Source organism: Taudactylus pleione, unplaced genomic scaffold (genome assembly GCF_031769625.1).
Source record: "Taudactylus pleione unplaced genomic scaffold, aTauple2 ptg001827l, whole genome shotgun sequence".
Lineage (NCBI taxonomy): Eukaryota > Metazoa > Chordata > Amphibia > Anura > Myobatrachidae > Taudactylus > Taudactylus pleione.
In genome coordinates, this window is record NW_028286224.1 from 2038067 (window position 1) to 2058796 (window position 20730).

Consider the following 20730-nt stretch of genomic DNA (forward strand, 5'->3'; position numbering starts at 1 on the left):
GAGTTTTTGCCTATAGCAACCAATCAGATTCTAGCTGATAAATGTTAAGTAGAATATGATTGGTTGCTATGGGCAATATCTCCACTTCTAAAAACCAGCAGTTTAGTAAATATACCCCCAGGTTTCTACCCAATATCTCTAGGTTTCCAGACCGTCCATCTCTGAATCAGGCCCTATATGAGGAGATTTTATTTACTGTAACAAGTAATGCTGACAAAACTTTTTTTTGGAGAATAAAAAAGAAAGACATGGGCTTTGGGACCAAATATATAAAGTGTCCAAAATATGGTGAGAAACGTGGGATCAATATTCTGGATTACGAATGCACATGTGTAAGTGTAAGGGTGTATAAACATCTCCAAGGCTTCATAACTTGGTAACAATTTCATGAGATGTTATTTACCATTTCTTCCTTTATACGCTCCGTTATTTTCTCTGTAGCTTCTTTGTGGGCATGAAACAAGCTGATCACACTCGTTTTGTCAGGATCCAAAATATTTCCGTCTTCATCTCGTACAATCAAATCTAGTTCCAGGATTCTGCAAGTAAAACAGGAATGATTACACAAATCAGCCATTTCAGTGCTTCACAGTTTTTAGATTCTCAGTCAGAATTTTGTGTGAGCTGTACCAAGAGCAGTCTCCTGGTCCTTCTACACTAATGGTGCCTACACACTGGGTGATATTACTGAGTGATTGCACGATTACGACATCGTAACCGTGCAATTGCTCAGTAATCGTGCACTATAATGACGGAAACGACAAGCGATGCACGCTCCTGCCTGAACATGCGGAACAAACTGTTGATAACGACAGATTGTGAATGTTCAGTGATAAGGGAGGGAACCTACACTGAATGACTGATCATTCAGTGTAGGCACTACAGGGGATCAGGAACGACTGTACGATTACGATGTCTTTCCTGATCGCCCAGTGTGTATGCACCTCAAGTATAGTGTACAGTAAAGCTTAGGTACCCATATCTCTATGAAAGACAACCGTTTTAAAATGTATTCCCAGAAGTGAACTGACAAATAAACTGACAATTTCTTTTTCCACTTAATATTACAAATCCCTCACTGATAAAACTGTTAAAAGTGGCAGCATTTTAAGCATAGTGATGAAAATCATTATTTATTTTATTTATTAGCAGTTATTTATATAGTGCACAAATATTCTGCAACGCTTTACAGAGAATTCACATTAGTCCCTGCCCCAGTGGAGCTTACAATCTATTTTCCCTACCACATGCTCACACACAGACACACTAGGGTTAATTTTTATGTTGGGGCCAATGGAGCTTTCAATTAACCTACCAGTATATTTTTGGAATGTGGGATGAAACCCATGCAAGCACAGGGAGAATATACAAAGTCCACACAGTTGGGGCCGTAGTGGGAATTGAACCCATGACCTCAGTGCTGTGAGGCGGTAATGCTAACCATTAAACCATCTGCAATTCATCACCATTGTTTACTTATTGGGCACAGCTACAGTAACACTGTGGGCCTAATGGCGAGTTAAATAAAAGTTGTCTGTAATTGCTTCTGCATTGCATCCATGGGAAAAAAAGCATGTATTCTCTCATATGTAGAGTGTATGTATCTGAGGGTCTTCCCAAACCCTCCAGAGAACAACTAAGGAAACAAGACCAAGTGGATTAAGACCTTGAACACATCACAAAGGAGGCGGCAACCACATCCCAGAACTTGACAACTTTGGGGCAAGACCACCAAATGTGCAAGAATGAGCCCACAAGTCTGCACTCTCTCCAGCACTGGACTAAGGCAGAGCCATAGATTCTTTTTCAGCCCAGTAGATACCAGATACCACCTGTATTAGATTTATAAGTGTTCTCCTTTACACACCAATCCCATCCTGATTGAAGTTAATTTACCACAACAGGTAAACTTTTTCATTATTACTTTTTGGTACGCGTAGTATATTTTGTTTACACTAAAATATCTACTAGCACTACTACACTAGAGAGCGCTCTTTTCCTTATACTAGTGTTCCCAAACTTTTTTGAATCATGGCGCCCTAGAGTACAGTAGCATTGTTTTCACAGCACCCCTAAGGCAAAAGTTTGTTATTGAGAAATTCAGAAGAAAATGTAGTAAAGTGAAGTAAATTGTGATTACCTGTCATCCTTTCATTATTAGGTTCAGTTACTGTATGTGGTGGAGGACAGGCTTGTGCTTCTGTTTGTCCACACATTTACATTACATTGACCATAAATAATTTGATTTGGTGCTGGACCACAACCTGAGGCACCCCAGGGTGCCACGTCACATAGTTTGGGAACCCCTGCCTTACACCCTTTTAGAACTCTGCAAACAGCATTACCCGCTGCAAAACTAGAGAATTAACAACCACCTATTCAAATAGGGAGTATATACAGTACATACAGCTTCATCTCATGGACGTATTTTGCTTTTGAACTTAAAGTTGCAGATATTTATATTCTGTTACTGTTTATTTTACTACTCTGTATTAGATGCATTTATATTTATTTTATTTTAATTGCCTTTAGCATTTGCCAAGAAAAGCTAATTATCACAAGCCTAAGCCAATGTTTATAGATTATGTGGTTTGAAGCAAACAATTGACTACCAAGTATCTTATTGTATCTATGAGCCCTGTATCTAAATGGTCCTTGTACCAGGAATAGCAGTGACTTATGATGTACTTGACAGAGCCGTAATTAGAATTTTTGGTGCCCTGTGCCAAAGAGAGCATTGGCACCCCCTCCCCCCATTTTTTAAATAGGGACATAAAATAGTGCACCTGAAAAAAGTGCCATGGCCTCACGGGGAAAGGCCAGGGAAGAGATAGGGGGAGGCATAAAAGAAGAGGAAGCTACAAGTGTGAATGATAATAAACAGGAAAATTGACAGTCTCAAACAGCACCCCCTGCCCTGCGGTGCCCTGTGCCATGGCACAGGTCGCACTACCCTAGTTATGGCCCTGGTACTTGATATATATTGCTTACAAGCTGGAAACACATGTACCTGTTTATCATGTAATAGATGAACAGATAATAGATGTGCAGGCAGTATGACATTACTATCAGTGGCTGACACAAACAGTTTGTACCAGAGAAAGTGGTTAACTGACATATATGCTGATAGGTTAGTACTGAAAATAAAGACATTATTGTTTATTGGCCATATTAACCATGTACATAAACTATATAAACAGAGGCATTAGTCCCCAACACGGAGCCTCGCCATTGACTATAAAATTACAATGCCCAACTATGTGACCTGTTCCTTGTAAATTGCAGGTATCTCACATTGAAGAGGGGATATAGAAAGTGCTTATTGCCAATACTCTATGCTGATGTCTTACCACTGAAGCAAGTAAAACATTTTCATAACTATTTACATATAATTCTTTCATACTTACATGTGGCTGACATGTTTGTAAACTGCTACTGTACATCCACAATGTGCTATAGTACAGTATAGATTAGAGCCTTATGGAGCATACACATGGTCAGATTTGTCAGATGTGTCAGATGAACGATTGAACGATTTGAACGATCTGAACGATTTGATGAACGATTTGACCAATGATTTCAACGATTTGAACTATGAAGATTTTTGCCTGTATTAAAATGAATGGAATCGTCCAAATCTGACTGCAAACACATCAGATGTCAGATATCTTTATCTGACCATCGAGAACGCGCATCGTTCATCATTCAGACATGTCAGATATGTCAGATTTTCCTTCAGATATGAACAATTGAATGATTTTTTAAATCTTTATCGTTCAGATCTGAAGAAAAATCTGACTGTGTGTATGCACCATTAGGGAATATAATTGTTTAGAGTGAGTTTAGTAGCATTTCACATCAATATTTATGATAGTGATCTGAATAATTTGCTATGCACTATAATTAGAGATGTGTGCAGACCCCCATGTTTTGGTTTTGCCAAAACCACCCTGAAATGTTTTGTTTTGGTTTTGGATTTCTATACAAATTGATAAAAACAGCTAATATCACGTAACTTGGACATGTTTTTGTTCCTATAGTATTATTAACATTAATAACATTCATTTCCAGTCAATTTTGACCACCTCACAGCACCCGAAATCACGAAGGAGGGACTTAAATGAAATCCAAAATGTGTGAGATACAGTTTTTAGATCCAAGTTCCAAACTTAGTGAGAAGACCAGAGTCGGGGCTTGGTTCAACACAGAAACCCCAAAGTTCGGATGTGTTAAGTTTTCAGCAAATTTCTAACTATAATTGCTATGCATTATCACTGTCACTAGACATGCCCATCGCTACTACAGTTCTAAAGCATGTAGTAATATAATACAACAAAAAAAGCATATTACTATAAAATACTCCAAAGAAACATAAGTACTGTATATAAGCTTGCACATAGATCATAAGGAAAATAACATACTTATTGCCGTAGTCAATTTTTGATGTCACTTTTTGTTTGAGCTCTTTTAATTCATCCTTTGGCAAAGTACCAGACAGGAGCTGTGATCGCCATTCCATCAAATCACACATCATTGACTGGACCTGCTGGAATTTCTCCTTTTTGCTCGACTGCAACAAGACAACACACACAGAGGTTAATGGCTTCATAATAACTCTACAGCACAATAAACTATCCAGGGACATTATCCTAATTAGAGAAATGTCTATGTCCAACATGAAAGAGTTACCAACTTGAATTCTTATTTTGTACCAGGTTTTAGACAAGTTGATAACTCCCAATTGAGAATTGATTTTTTTATTTTGTACTAATTAAGAAAAACATGAGTTGCCTTCTTTAACGAACATTGTACTGAAAAATACTTTTTGCTGAAAAGTCCTAAAAGGCATTTATGACAATACAATCGCAGCGTGCCATTGTTCTATTCCATCTGGCTATTTAAATTAACCACGATACATGAAGGTATTTGAATCGAACAACATATGCCTTTGTATAGTAAAGTAATAATGCATATACATATATTTTTTTATATTGATCATTGATTAGAAAAGGTATATTTCCATTTAAGAAATCTAGCAGAATGATTTCTAACTAACCAGCAAAAACTGTTTAGTCAGGAATCTCATGTACAAATATCTCAAGGCACTGTCATATTTCTTTGAATGTCTGTCTCGCGTTCCTGACTTGGGGAGTATATTTATTAAAGATTGTTTAAATTAGAGCTGCCGATACTTTGCAGCTTTGAAGGCTGGATTTAAAAGGGCGATAGCAGTACATGCAGAACAAGTCTGATTTTGCATGTATTACTATTGCCCTTTTAAATCCAGCCCTCAAAGCCACTGAGAATTATCAGTTTTGAAAAAAAATATTTTTAGTAAATACACTCCTAATGATAAGTGGCGGAATAGGAGAAAAGTGGTGTTGCCCTTAGTAATCAAGAAGGAATTAATTTCCTAAGCTGCAACAGAAAAATGAAAGCTAAAATCTGAATGAATGCTACTGGCACAGTCACCTTTCTCTTATGCGTTTTTGTGAAAGCTACTACAGATTTTTCAACCATGTTTATACATGCTTTTAATAATTTATCAGGATTTAGCACTATTGTACAAAAAAGAGAATGTACTCTGGGAGGAGGGAGAGAGGGGGAGAGAGAGATAGAGGGGGGGTTCACATACATATCAGCACATACATATTGGTGCATCTGAATGTGTTATTGGAGCGAGCCGCCGACCGCCCCTGCACTGGTTGCAGGGGCTGCCGACACTGACATAACAACTGGGCGAGCAAATTTAAATGCCCATCCAACTGTAATATCTGGCCAGACATATCAAGAGACTGATTGGTAAGTGTATGTAGCTAAACCAAATTCAGTGTGACGGCCGGTTGGCCACACTGTGGGGTAAGTGTGTAATGAGCTTAATGGTGCGTACACACTGGGCGAACAGGAAAGACAGTATGATTTCGACATCGTAATCGTACAGTCGTTCCTGATCCCCTGTAGTGCCTACACTGAAGGCACCCTCTTTTATTTCCTGAACATGGCCAATCCGTTGTTATCGACAGATTTGCCTGCATGTTCAGGCGATGGACAATGTCGGAAATGACCAGAGGAAGCGCGCATCGCTGGTCGTTTCCATTATTATAGTGCACAATTGTGCATGATTACTGAGCGACTGCACGATTACGATGTCGTAATCGTGCAATCGCTCAGTAAAATCGCCAAGTGTGTACGCGCCTTTAGTCATTCAAAGACAATCCTTATGCTGGGCATACACTATACAATTATCTGTCAGATATCTGTCCAATCTGTCTGGTTGGAATGAAAACCTGGTAATGTATGGGAGCAAATGACAATCGACCATTTGCTCACAAACACTGGAAAACAGACAAAAATGGTCATTCAGACAAATTGGTTAAAACACACAAATTTAACCAATTTGAACAATTGTTTTTTTTGTCCGTTTCCAGTGTTTAAGACCATATGAGCGACTGTCATTTGCTCCCATACATTACCAGGTTTTCATTCCAACCAGCCAGATTGGACAGATATCTGACAGAAAATTGTATAGTGTATGCCCAGCATTAGTTATTTGTATTATTGTTATCTGCAGTTTCAATTCACAACAGTCATTTTTTTTTATGAAGCTACAGAAACACTGAAGATAAATAAGTATTTTGGAGAACTTTGTTTTTTTTTGTTTTTTGTTTTACAAAACTTTGCAAGTGTTTCAGTTCTCCTTTGATGTGTTTTATTTAAAAGTGTCTGAATTATCACATAAAGCAGGGAGAAAACAGCAGATAATTAACAGTTGTTAGAAGTACTGATTGTTCTGATAAAAGGTTAGAATACTTTAACAGCTGAATATCAATTGTAGCACTGTCTGATCTATCAATTGTAATGCAGTATCTTATTTTTTAAGGTGATTAGCAAGGAAAGAAAGGTCTTCTGAAGAACAAAGAGATGGAATGTGTCATTTTAAAGAGTTTCTGAATTGCACTCATTAAGGTAATGAAGATTTATGGTAGACTTATTAGATCATAGCTGTCAGGTTATGTGCATGTATTCAGTTTCTTGTCACTGTCTTGTATTGGGGAATCACACTATAACATAACAAGCAAATATAACAAACTAGTAGCAAATGTAATAAATAAATAATTAGATTAGGCCTGTAAATTCAACTGTCTCTGAATGCTGTGTCCTATGATATTATGTCTTATCGCATCATATTCATTCCCTTACAGCTGTGCATTGTTGGGGAAAGAATAATAACGGTAACACCAGAACTCATAATAACTGTGGTGCTAAACTACCTGCAATTCCGTAACTGTTAAAAATAAATATCTTAAAGTGTTTTCCTAATCCAAAATAATAATCACCACTCCTCTGACTTATACTGCTTTTACACCTAAATCCTGGGTCTGACCCGAGATTTGGAACACTGAGCCTGATTCAGACCAGGTCGCTAGCAAGCGTCCGCTCGCTGCTGCCGATGTTTGCTAATCTGCGCATCTGTATGCATTACAGTGCGCGTGCGCAAACTACTCATAGCGATCTGGACCCGTTCGCTCGCCCAGCAAAGACAGCCCAGTGTAATGAGCGACAGGAGAGGCCGTTTGTGGGTGGTTCCTGGGGCAGGACACTAATAACAGGGGTGTGGAGGTGCGAACGCAGGAGTGCCTGTGTGTAGTAACGCAGTTTCAGAGGCATGCATAATTATCAGCCAGCGTCATAGTACACGTCACTTGCTTGTTTTTTACACTGAAGTCCTCGCAGTGCTTGTGGTAAGGTAAGGCAACCACAAGCGCTGCGAGCCCTTTCGATGGTCCTCGATGTACCAATGTTTTAATACACTTCCAGCAGATGACGTGCGCTAGTGGGTGTCTCTACAGACGCTAATGGGCGTCTATAGACACAAAGTGATCGCTCGCCAACACAAAGTAGGCGTGCTTATGCCTTTCCATGCGATCGCCTGCCGTGCTGTCACTTAGCCAAATTTGCATACACTGGGTGCGAGCGGCTCTGAATGAGCTCAACAGTTCCAAAACGGGTAAGAGCCAGGACAGACCTTTTCTACTGCGGCGCCGATCCGGATTATTCCCAGATCAGCGCCGTTCACACTGCACACGGGTGCAGTGGAACACTTCTCCCAGCGCTTGGATGACATCATCTCCAGGCGCTGAGAAACCCGGAAGTCCCCATGCTGTAAACGGGACATGGTCGAACGATCCAGGGTTCACGTTTACACTGCAGGGTTTCACGGGTTGTTCCCTTGTAAAACCCTGCAAGTTACCTGGGTTGAATTGCCGGGTCACTCAACCTGGGAATCCAACCCTGGCCCCTTTTACAACTAGGAGCAACCTGGGTTAACCCTGCAATAACTCCGGTTTTAGCTCTAGTGTAAAGGGGTATGATTTAACTTCTGCCCAATGTTAGTTCTACTTAGCTAGCCTGGGATAAAACAGTGTGCACAGACTACACATTGCTAGGCTATCTGCTATCACCCTGCATGGTGAAACTATGGGCCTGATTCAGCAAAGAACGCAGTTGCTAATATGCACACAACCTGTTGATTGTGCGGGCGTGCCAGTGCGTTTGAACACCGTTGCAGGGACGTGCATAAATTATCCAGTGATGCCCTGTGCAGCCTGAGGCCTGATAGCGTGCGTGGAAGTAAGAAATTTCTGAGTAAGGTCAGGGTTTGTGCAAGTGTGCGGGAGGCTGCGATTACTCGATTGTACTGATGTTTTCGCAGTCTTGCTAAACATTATGGATGTGTGTAAGGTAGAGTGTGCATCCTTATGTAGTGCAGCGGCAGCATTGTGATCGCAATGGATTAGCATACTATCGCAGATGAACTGCATGCATAATCGCTATTGCATTCGCAGTTGCATTCTGTAGAGAATCAGGCCCAATGACAATTCCAAAACTTACAGAAAGAAAGCCAGGCCATTATCCCTACCATAAATCAACTGACAAGTCCACAAATGTTTATTTATTTTTAAAAACATATCTTCCCTACACCTTTAAAGGAGTTTTTGTTTTACATCCACCCGTAATGCTTTGATTTGGAGTCCCTCCCTTGAAAATCCAAACTAATCAATTTCCAGGCCCCACAGCTTACAATTACCATGGCTTCCTTTGTAGTCATCTGAGCACCAGATGATCTAACACGGGGTTTGTAATGACAGTCTAGTTGGCAGTAAGCTGGTAGCATTCTCCCAACTCTCCCCATCTAATATTCTAAGCCTTAGGCTACCTCTTTCATAAATGATGACATAAACAAGCCAGCAAAGATGCCAATAATAGTAATAACTGTGATTCTAGCAAATTAACAAAAAGAAAATAGGATGGGTTCCAGGGGAGCGAAAAAAAAATATTGAGCAAAATTAGAGGGATTAAACACTGCATTTATGTGAAAAACACATTTAATTCTCATTTAATTGCAAGGTGCTATTTCCCCTTGTATATTAACCATATATACACACCAATTATTTATTTAGTGGACTGTGTACTATTACTGCTATAATAAAAAAAGTCTTATTTCTCTATGTACCATCCTGACTTTGAGAAAGGGTCTGTAGAATAAAACAGTTATATATCTATTCTCAGTGTCACAGGTGACAATCTGAAAGATACATCACATTCTAAACTTGTTGATTTGGGCAGAGCGATGTTTCAATAACCAATGGGATTGCTCTCAGATTAGGCAGGAGACTCGTGAGTACTCCACATAAGAAGCTTTTAATAATTGTAGTCGGCAAGACTTAAGAAACGTACCCTCTGTATATGAACAACCCTTGTTGATCTGGGCACAAATGAGAGGAACTCCTAGTAGAAAATGGGCACATACAATTTTTGTTCTGAACTGTTGACATTTAAATTAGATGAGTGATCTATAAGCTTACGGCTACAAAAGAGTTCTTGTGATTGGCTAAGTAATAGTTATCGGTTACTAGGCAGATATCTGGTTAGTTAATTACTTGATTGGTTGTCTTTTAGCCTATTAGATTTAGCAAGTTAGTGGCAGCTAGCAAGCATTCTGAGGGGTCCTGATTATTAATGAAGATTTTTTTATTTAAGGCAGGGGCCATCCTCTACAAGATACCTCGCTAAAAAACAGATCAGTTACAGCTGAGGCATAGGATAGCACTTAAGAGACTTCCAATTCAGGAGGCTTTTCCTGTTATTTTTCTGCTCTCTACACCAGCTTACACCCCCAAAGGGAGTTCTCACTGGTTGCTGCATGCTGACTCTTCCCCCTTGCTAAGTTACAATTTTCTGTTGTTTTTAAGCAATGTTTGGAGCGTTTAGGTTTAAAGAGTGAGAATTACGGTACCCAATCTTTTCAGATAGGAGTGGCTACAGCTCTGAGCAATTATCATTGGCCATGCAAGCTATCAGCCAATGGAAATCATCCATGTATAAATCTTATGTTGGCTGAGATAAGTTTTAGTGTAGGGCTCCCTGCATTAACCCGAAAATGTTGTCAGTTTTTGAATGATTAGCATTCAAAAAGTGGTTGTGTGAATGGGTTTTTAATTTTCTCTCTAAGGGGACCTTTATTACAATTGGCTTTTAAATTATGGTCCACGTGAGGTTTTTTAAATTTCTCCTTCACTTGGGTCATTTAATTTCCCTTTCCTATTTTTTCTTCTCCTTTCTCCAAGTTCAAGTTAAGTTCGCCTGGTTTTGGGTGTAGATACTGATTTTACGGTCCTGTTTTTCTTTTAGAGCGATCAACGATTCTTCTTAGCAGGTTTGGCTGGTGGGCCATTCTTTAATTTCTTGGACTGAGAGATATGCATTGGCTAGTAAGGAGTCTTTCTTGTTCGGTGGTCATAGGGTTAGATGGTTAGGTTATGGGGGTTACGCTGGTTAGCCTTTTAGATTTATTGTTTCAGCAGCAGCAACGTTGGGGGCACCTGTTGCATATTGGTGGTAATGACTTTGGCCAGGTAAAGGGAGCTGACTTAATTCTGAGGATGAAGGAGGATTGAGTGGCTTTGGAGTCTTGTTGGTCTGGTGTGTGAATTGTTTGGTTTAAGATAATCCCTACATTTGTGTGAAGGCGATCCTGCTGTTTAAGGTGAGGAAGAAGATTAATATTGTTGTGTTTCATTTTGTTTTACAATCAGGCGGTTTAGACGTTCAGCATCCAATGTTGAGTTTGGACAGTTCCCAGTTTTTTTGCCACAAATGTTGTGTACTTATCCATGTTAGGACTAGGTATTTTTCTTAAAGGCCTTTTTTCTTTTCTAGATTAGTTTCATGGTTGTTTGTATGGGTGGCAGGCTGCAGTCCTTCGAACTTGGTGGTAGCGGAAAAGCACTACAAATCAGCGGCTACGTGTGGTGTAAGAGGGGGGTACTTACCCTTTTGAAGGATGGTGGGTATGTCCTACCGTTGGGGAGGGGGGGGGGCTGGATGCTTTTCTTTGCAGAAGTGTTCAGACTGTGTCATAGTAAAATGTAGTGAGTCCTTCACAAAGCTGTGTTTTGTAGTGTCTTCTTGGCCACACGTTTAGGAAATTAAAATCAGGTCATTCCTTTAATCTAATGCAGTTCTGCCAGTTTCTTTATTTTAGCATGATACTGTACTGTAAATTTAGTTCAGAGGTTGTTAATATGGCTAATTACAGTTAATGGAGTGATAGATGCTTTATAGGACTAAAACAAATTTCTCACTAAGAATTTTAATGTTACTTAATTAGGTTAAATTATTGACAATCAAATTGATACCCCAATTCATATAATTGGTCATTTCCTTTTTTTGGTAAAAAATTTTTTCTTTACATCCACTTAGTTTTAATCACCGGAACCCTTTATCAATGCTCTTAAACTCCCTAGATGTTATGTTAGAGGTTTAGCTGTGACTAATTTTCAGTGACATTCATTTCAATTCATGCTCAAAGTGAAGGATCAAAAAGATTATAACATGCAAATAGGACACAGACACAGATCACTATGCTTGTTCACAGCCTGCACACGTCACTAACTGTAGAATAAATATGTATTATTATTATTATTTTTATTAATAATAATAAATTAAATTGCCTTTAATTGGCGATTTATTTACCTATGGCTTTGCTGTGGGCAGTGTTTGCTTAGAGGAAAGCCAGTTATTCATTTTATGTTAACATGGAGCCTGAGTCGCACTGTGCCTACATCAAGGTACATTACCGCGAGCATTTGGAGTGACCATAGACTCACTCGAGGAGTCGTTGTTGCATGATCTGCGTCAAATGCTGTGTATGTATAGGCAATTGTGAACAGCTTCAAAGACTATGATGGACATATTCGGAAAACAAATAAGATGCGCGCTGAATACAAATACCAGTATCCGTGTAAGCAATAGGAAAGAGCCTTCTAGGACACACCCCTCTGTTGCTCAGGAACTCTGTTCTACTATTGACAGATCCTTTCAGACCCAAGAGCCAGCAAAGGCGCAGCCTGAGCCTGAGACTCTACACGAGGGGTTTTCAACAGGCGGTCCTCCAGCTGCTGTGGAACTACAAATCCCAGCTTGTCTTGCCACAGTTTTGCTATTAGGGCATGATAAAACTGTTGCAGGGCATGCTGGGATGTATAGATCCACAGCAGCTGTAAGGCCACATGTTGAATATCCCTACTGTACACAACAGCCTGGCAGTGAGGTCATTCAGCTGAGCCGCCTACACTGATATACTCGTATGTAGTCTTTTTCACTCCAACGGACGGAGTCTAATTGATTACAGGCTACCAGCTAACCACACCACAGGCACTACACAAGATTATCAGAACGCTGCACTAACTTTACTGGATCAACATCGTAGGGTGAAGATATTTTTATTCCTTAATTAGGACTATATAATAACTACCTGGACCATACTTGCTAACTCTCCCTGATTGTAAGGGAGACTCCTTGAAATAGTAGAAATCTCCCTGACTCCCTGAAGAGTCTAGTAATCTCCCTGATTGCACCTTACCCCTATTATGTAGCTGTTAAATAAAAAAAAGAAATCAGAGATTTATACATTCAAATGGTATAATCAGTGCCATTTTCCTGCATTGGTTATAAGGCACAATGAAATCTATGGCTACATGCATTTTCATATAAGGTTTCTCTTGACCACTTATATGGAACCACTTGTAAACCACAATACACGAGGGGGCACTAAATAGGGCATGCAGGTGTGGGGGTCTAATGAGTCTAATAAGGGGCATGTGGGAAACACCTGAGCCTGGGGCTTATTTTTTTCATGCTCTCTCTCCCTCATGTCAAAAGCTGCCTACCCCACTGATGGTAAGTAATACACTACAATCTATATCTTCAGCATGTTACATTACTTACAGTACAAGGATCTTATTTACTGTAATATATTGCTATATCACAACACACTATTTCTGATCTGACTAGCAAGTGAAATGAATTGTGCAAGGCTGAAAACTCTTCGCTAAAAGCCCTGATTGATTTACCACTAGTTCTTTTTTATTTAGTTACACATTTCAGTTTTCTCAACCTCAACATAACTTTGCGCGGCAGCTTTTATACACCTTTGTATTCAAGTTTTAAATAGCGAAAGAGAGCAATGAGTTATTACAATCTGCGTTCTGATTCGGGCTGCTTCACTTTGCATAAGACATAAAAGACAATGAAAAGTAGAAAAATGCACAAAGCGGATTCTCATGCTCTATAAATTCAATAGACTTCCTTAATTCTTTTTTTTCCCCTCTTTTATTGAGCACATCTTGTTTAATGAAAATGCCACCATTAGAAACCATCATTTTTCCAGACAGCTCTGCAAGGAGTCCGGAACTCAACAGCATATTTTATGGTTATATAGTTGCAGTTCTTTACAACAACAAAGCAGATGTACAAGCATAAGTAACCTGTAAATTTGACAATATAGTGTTGCTGAACTGTAAAAATAAATGTACCAATCTAAATTATGTTGGGAGATGAATCAGCAACAAACCAGAATGAATTACATCAATGCTATATACCTTCTCAGTTCATCAGGGCACAGTCTGACAAATATTGTACGTACCCAGAAATAAACAAAATAAATACACTATTGATTTTTTTATATTTTTTTTTACTGACATATACAAACAAAATAGAATACATTCAGGTAACAGAAATAGTTAGAAATCTAACACCAAAATTAAATATCGTAGGGATATAATAGTAATGAAAAAAAACTGTAGCACTGTGTCATGGTTCCGACCCATAACAAAACAGCAGCCGGTGGGTAAACATAACAGTCTGTAGGAAAGATTATCAAAAGGAAATCCTCTATCACATGGGGTTCAAAAACACCTGAATTGATATCAGGGAATGGCCTAAATATAGCAACCAGGAAAGGGAGCCACAACATTGACCTATCATTCAGAGAGTCCTGCAGCATGTGTAACCTTAAAAGGGAGAGGAACCATTGGATATCACTTCTAAATTGTACCAAGAAGTTAGGGAAACGGCTTTTGCAGTGAATTCTCTCACATGGGGACGTATGGAAGCCAGATCGAGAAAAATGTATCAGCTCTGGACTCCACATGAAAAAGAGGGATACCCAAATGGGTATGCACAGGCACTGGAATGAGCTGTTAATCTAGCAGCTGCTGAAATATGGGATCGTCAATCCCTACACAATAGAAAATACCAACAAAATAGCAGCGCTATTGATATATACACATACAAATAAAAATTTAAATTCAATTGGTACCAGTAAAATGAACAATATATATTTATTAAAAATGATACGATATTTACCATATCAATTGAAATGTAAAGTGAACATGTACATTAAAAACATACAATCTCACCCACAATTTTGGATTAGAATGTCCCGATGGTGGCAGACTGATGGGTAAGTGGATAAGCCCTTATAAGGTTTGCAAAAATGAGGAATGCAGATCTTTATAGCAGCCTATTTCTCCTGGTATCCGCTAGAGGGATGTCCCTTGATCCAATCACTGGGTCCTCAATGGTGCGGTATCCATAGGCAACACGCTGTAATCCGATGTATTATGCCTCCTTTTTGGGCTGATCTCTTCAACTGCAGGGAGCTCAATTGGGACAGAGTACTGCACTTGTGTAGGTGTCCGCTAGAGGAAATATCCTTGAGGTAGTGGATCAATAGAGCATGTCCTCAAATGGTGCGGCATCCATCAGCAAGCAGCTGACTGAGTTACGGAGTAACTGCTTATCATCTACAGTCAGCTGCTTGCTGATGGATGCCGCACCATTTGAGGACATGCTCTATTGATCCACTACCTCAAGGATATTTCCTCTAGCGGACACCTACACAAGTGCAGTACTCTGTCCCAATTGAGCTCCCTGCAGTTGAAGAGATCAGCCCAAAAAGGAGGCATAATACATCGGATTACAGCGTGTTGCCTATGGATACCGCACCATTGAGGACCCAGTGACTGGACTCCACATGTAGGGACCATTCCATCCAGTCCATTTGATAAAGATAAATTAACCTAGGTAGTAACAAAGCTAATGGGATAAAATCCATACAGATCAACTGTTATAATATAGTTTTTTTTGCTGCTGCTGCTATTTTAGCTAGTAGTATGGCAGTACTCTTCAAGTAGGATCGTGGATAAGAGGAAGAGTGGATATACCACATTGCCCAACACATCTCTAATTTAAAAGGGATATTCAGGTCCCAGGTTGAACTGGCATGAACAGCCAGCCAGAACTCATGTACCACATCACATGACCACATACAATGCAAGAGGTCTGCATCAGGCTGAGCGCATTTGAAACAAATTGAGTCCGATGATGCACCCATCAAGGATCTCAACTTCGGGGTGTAATACACCCTATGTAAGAATTTGAAATGTATTTCAGCGTATGAGGAAGAGACCAGCTGCCTGTTCAGATGTACACAAACCTGGATTACTGTATGTCCTGCTTTTCAATGTCTGGAAAGTCCGTTTGCCATTTGGCTATACCACTGTGCCAAGTGGTTAAATCTAAGTTCCATCTGGTGTGTGTATAATCTGTATTGATTTTTGTTGTCAACTCAAGAACAATAAGTTAAAATAAAATTATTGATCTTCTGTCTGGTTATTACAACTCATAACATACTGACCTAGAAGATTTACATCTTCGGTAGATTTTTCTACCTTTTTTTACTCCTGGCAATAATGATACCTTTACTAGAGAACACAGAATAATTACTATGTGGCTATTGTAAAACTAAATAAAATTTGATCAAACTGATCATGTCTGATTGACGAGTTTGAGACTGAATGCAATGGGCATCCCCTTGGAAGTGCTATTTGCTAATCATATGCCAGATAGGCAGTCCCAGGGGAAGGTGTTTTCTCGCCCTGGGAATGACAGTCGATAGCTAAAGCACTTTCAGTGGGATGCAATACCACTGATACTGAATATTGTCATCCCTACCTGGCTTTTAGAGGCTTCAGTCGATGTAGTACCTAGGACCCTGTTTTTTGTGACCATGATTGGTCCTCAACCTTTATTATCTTTTTAGTGCACGTTGCAAAGGGTCTGGTAGGAAATACGACCGTCTGGACCTCTGAAAGGATTTCAGACCCCCTCACCCAAAAAGGTAGGGTATTTTTTTCAGAGATATGGACAGACATAACACTGCCTCTCTCTGGGAGTAACAGAGATCATCTAGACCACTGGTCTATCTATTGTACTACCTGTTCATGTGTGTCTGTCTATTCCTCCGGACAAAATGGACAATCCGTGAAGTGAGTAGAGAATTTATCTGGACCTAAGCCAAGGCGAAGGATGCAACTCTGTAAATCATATCCCAGGTATTGCTAAACTCCATAAGCTGGTCTGCCAGATACAGGAATTTTGCCACCACAAGTGGCTCATAGCACACCTCATTGACAGGGGCCCACGGCTACCTCTTGTCATACCTTGCATGCATCTTATAAGAAAAAGATTTTGAAACAAATGTAATAACCTGTGAGTTGTGGAAAATGCAGATGTTTAGTTAGATTTAAAATATTTTTAAGGACAAACCAATGCTGTACAAGTCGCAGCGAGATCATCGAAACATCTGCACCCTATACAACTGGCATGGTATTACATTTGGTCCCTTAAATAATGTCACCCCCTGGAGAAGTCTTACTGTAAACACTAAGATTAACAAATTCAGTTCTCATTCCTTGCTGGTAACATTTGCAAGACTACTCGATGTTGTGCCCTAAACCTACTAGACTACTGTGTCTAGTTTTTAAGGTTATCAACAGGGCTCTAGCATGATAACATCAAAATATTTAAAGAACATTTCATTCACCTTGATGAAAAAATGACTTTTACTTTGCTCAAATCAATGGGTTTAGAAAGATCAAAGTACATTGAATAAGTATATTGACAAAATGCTAAATGTACAAAGAGGCATTCAATAGAAATTGGCAAACGCTCATTGCTGATTTCAGTTGTAGCAGAAACGTGCTTATGTTAATCCATAGCATTTTATATAACCATATATCAATATCTTTCTATATTGTGGTTTAACCATGAATTACAGTATGTTTTGGACTCAAAAGTTATTACAAACAAAAGCAAAAATGGCTGCACTGTAAGCAAGAAAAATCATGATTCCAAAAATAAAAATATATTTTCAAAAGATAACAATAAGGCTCAAAAATGAGTCTATGTCATGGTGCTAACACACATCCTGATTCCTGTTTGGTGGGTTTGTAGATGCACCTGAAAATACACATGTGGAACAAATTAAATTACATTTCTGAGTTTAATTTCCGACTGAATAAAGTATATAAATAGTTTAAGACATACTTACCCTACTTTTATATTTTCCTCTCCGGGAATTGCCCGGAGAGGAGATGCAGATGGGTGACAATGAGGCGGGGCCAGACGATCTATGTCATTAAGCTCCACCTCCTCATGGTAAATTGCCAGGAATCATGCATATTTAATAAGGAGGCGGGTCCAAATGATACAATTCTCATATAATTGTGTCATTAGGCCCCACCCCTTATGGACCAGACGCTCCCTGGAAAAATTATCCCCATTCTGCCCACTTCAGTAGGAAGTGGAGGGATGCAGTAAAAGTGCCTACTCTTCCAGGGGTTCGGGGGGTTACCCGAAAAATCGTGAGCCTCCTGCAGGTTTCGGGAGAGTATGGTTTAAGATTAATTTCATTCAGCAACAGTAGAATATAACTTCCTAATCTCCCATACTTCATAAAAATAAATTTTACATAAACACTCTCATAAAAGCATAATCTATACGATGAAGAAACAACCAGTGTCAGTGGAGTGTTCACAAAGAGCCAATCCTTCCTGTGATCACATACAAATCATATGGCTTTCCAAGGCATATATGTGACTTTTTCCAAATCTGCTTGTGTATGTAATTACGTAAACATGTTATTTTTGCATTTGGCATACGTTAGATCTAACCTCTGTTCCACCCACCTGACACAGACAAGTGTAGATGTCAGGATCCAACAAATTTGCATGGGCTCATATGTGCTACCACTGTTTTGGGCATGCACGGTGTAAATTTACAGAGAATGTAGTACTCACTTTTCTTCACCCGAATACCGCACATGTGCTCTTAGCCTTAATATAAAATAGATTAACATCTCAGCCAATTATTCTTACCGTGTACAGCTGTTTCCAAATACTGCCCCATTCCCGCAGAGTGGTTGTAACTTCTCGCACCAATGGAATTTCAGAGGGCACTATGTTCTCTGTATTTCTTAAAGAGAATACAATAAGAATAATAAATCACTACATTTCTATATATTACTTGCATATTTCCCAACATTCAGACACTCGAAATTTAGACAATATATATGCCCTGCCCCTGATCCAACCAAACTCCGCCAGCTACACGTGAACATCACTCCAGTCCATCCAAAAATTCTCACTTTTGGTTTAAACTCTGCCCTACTGAAATTTGTGAAACGAGACAGCTGAGAAGTATGTTACATGGGAGAATGGGTATTACTAGATAATATAGATGGGAACTATTAACAGGGCCCAAAGCAAACATTTTTGGGGTTCTCAACATGCCAGCTACATCAATAAAGCTTGTAGACAGGATGCGGTCAAAAAGAATCTTGGCGCCGGCATTCTGACCACCAGCATCCCGACTGTAAATACTGGGATTAGGGGGAGGAATAGGATTAGGGGTTAGGCACTAGGGGGAGGGTTAGGCACCAAGAAGGGAGGAGGGAGTTTAAGTGCGGGGGGAGGGAGGTTTGGTTTAGGCACTAGGGGTGGGAAGGTAGATAGAGGGGGAGGCTTGGGATACTGACCGACAGGTATCGGTATCCTAACCTTGTTGGGATGGCAACGTTGGGGTTCTGACCGCTGGGATCCTGAGCACCAGCATCCTGTACCCAACCCTTGCAGACACCTACTGAAATATGCTCTATCATTACAAGGCTGGCATAAGTGCCTAAACCATTCATGCATTACATACCTAGTTATACTTTGTGTCGTAATTATCCATATAAACTGTTGAAACAGAACAAAATATACAGCTACACTCAGAGACGTAACTAGACTTTTTGGTGCCCTGTGCCAGAAAAAGCATTGGCGCCCACCTAATTTGTCAAAGGGACATAATGCACCCAAAAAAGGGGAATGGCCTCATGGGGAAGGGTCAGGAAAGAGATAGGGGCAGTCAGGAGATGCTGGGGATGAAATAAGAGGAAGCTACAAGTAAGAATGATAATAAACAGAAATTTGACAGGCCCAAACAGTGCCCCCTGACCTGTGGTGCCCTGTGCGATTGCACCGGCCATACTATCTTAGCTACGGCCCTGGCTACACTGAGGGCTGGGCCAGATTAACAATGGGACATATGGGACTACAGCCCCAAGCCTCCACAAAAAATAGGCCATCATCATGACAGTATGATAATGACAAAAAGTGACACATAGTATGGCCAATAGACTGCGCACGAAATACGTTAGCTTGAGGGACGTGGCCTCATGGCACACTGCCATTTCATCACTCTGGGTGCGTGCCCACCACTCATGTAGATGCCCTGCCTGCCCCCGCACTGCCAGGCGCTGTACCATAACGACACAGTACAGCAAAAGGCTCCCGGTCAGTCACTGAGGAGGAGCCAACATTTTGGTGTCACCTCCTCAGAGGGTAACAACTGGTGCCTTCCTCACACCCTCCCGGACTCACTATTTCTATGCCATAGTGACAGACACATATACATCAAAGGCTGATGGCTGCCCACCTTGATTAAAGACACAGGGGTTTATTCATCAATATATAATTATCACTAGTGATAGTAATGTGTGAAACATGCTGCGAGTTTAAACAAACTATCGGCGGCATTCATCATGCCTCCCTGCCTAAAGTATCACTTCCCAAATGCTGCTCTTTTTAAGTCAGCTTTTCGGAATTGTTATACTTTTTCCCTCCAGCTGAGGTGTCTATAAGGACTTCTTTAAACTGCACATGCGGCGTCGCCGTGGCTGGTCCCCCCCTGCAGACCCTGCCCCTGTCTGTACTGTTTCCCCCAAATTGTTAATTATCACCTGCTTTTGTAGAAATTAAGTGATGATGGATATACCCCACAAACAAACTTTCTCTGCTACACAGAGAATTTTCCGGCACTGTAGAAAGGTGCGGATATCAGAGATGGCTAGCAACTACACTGTTTTCTTAATGATATAACTTTCTGGGAGTAATCCTTCTGATCAAACAAAGGACAGAATATACCTATATATAATATCCAAATTCTAATCCAATGATGATGCATATACAGACTAGAACAAGTAGATGTAAATAGCTTTATCCT

At 40.0% G+C, this 20730-nt stretch overlaps 1 protein-coding gene across 1 annotated transcript in view; it reads right to left on the reverse strand.

The window, feature by feature from the left end:
- Positions 1-20730, reverse strand: part of DOCK2 (dedicator of cytokinesis 2) — a 966148-nt gene that overhangs the window by 866823 nt on the left and 78595 nt on the right. Inside the window, exons 5-7 of the mRNA XM_088465050.1 lie at positions 18564-18660; positions 4422-4570; positions 404-539 (exon numbers count right to left, since the gene is read on the reverse strand). Of these exons, the coding sequence (XP_088321176.1) occupies positions 404-539; positions 4422-4570; positions 18564-18660 (382 nt within the window). The remainder of the gene's footprint in view (positions 1-403; positions 540-4421; positions 4571-18563; positions 18661-20730) is intronic.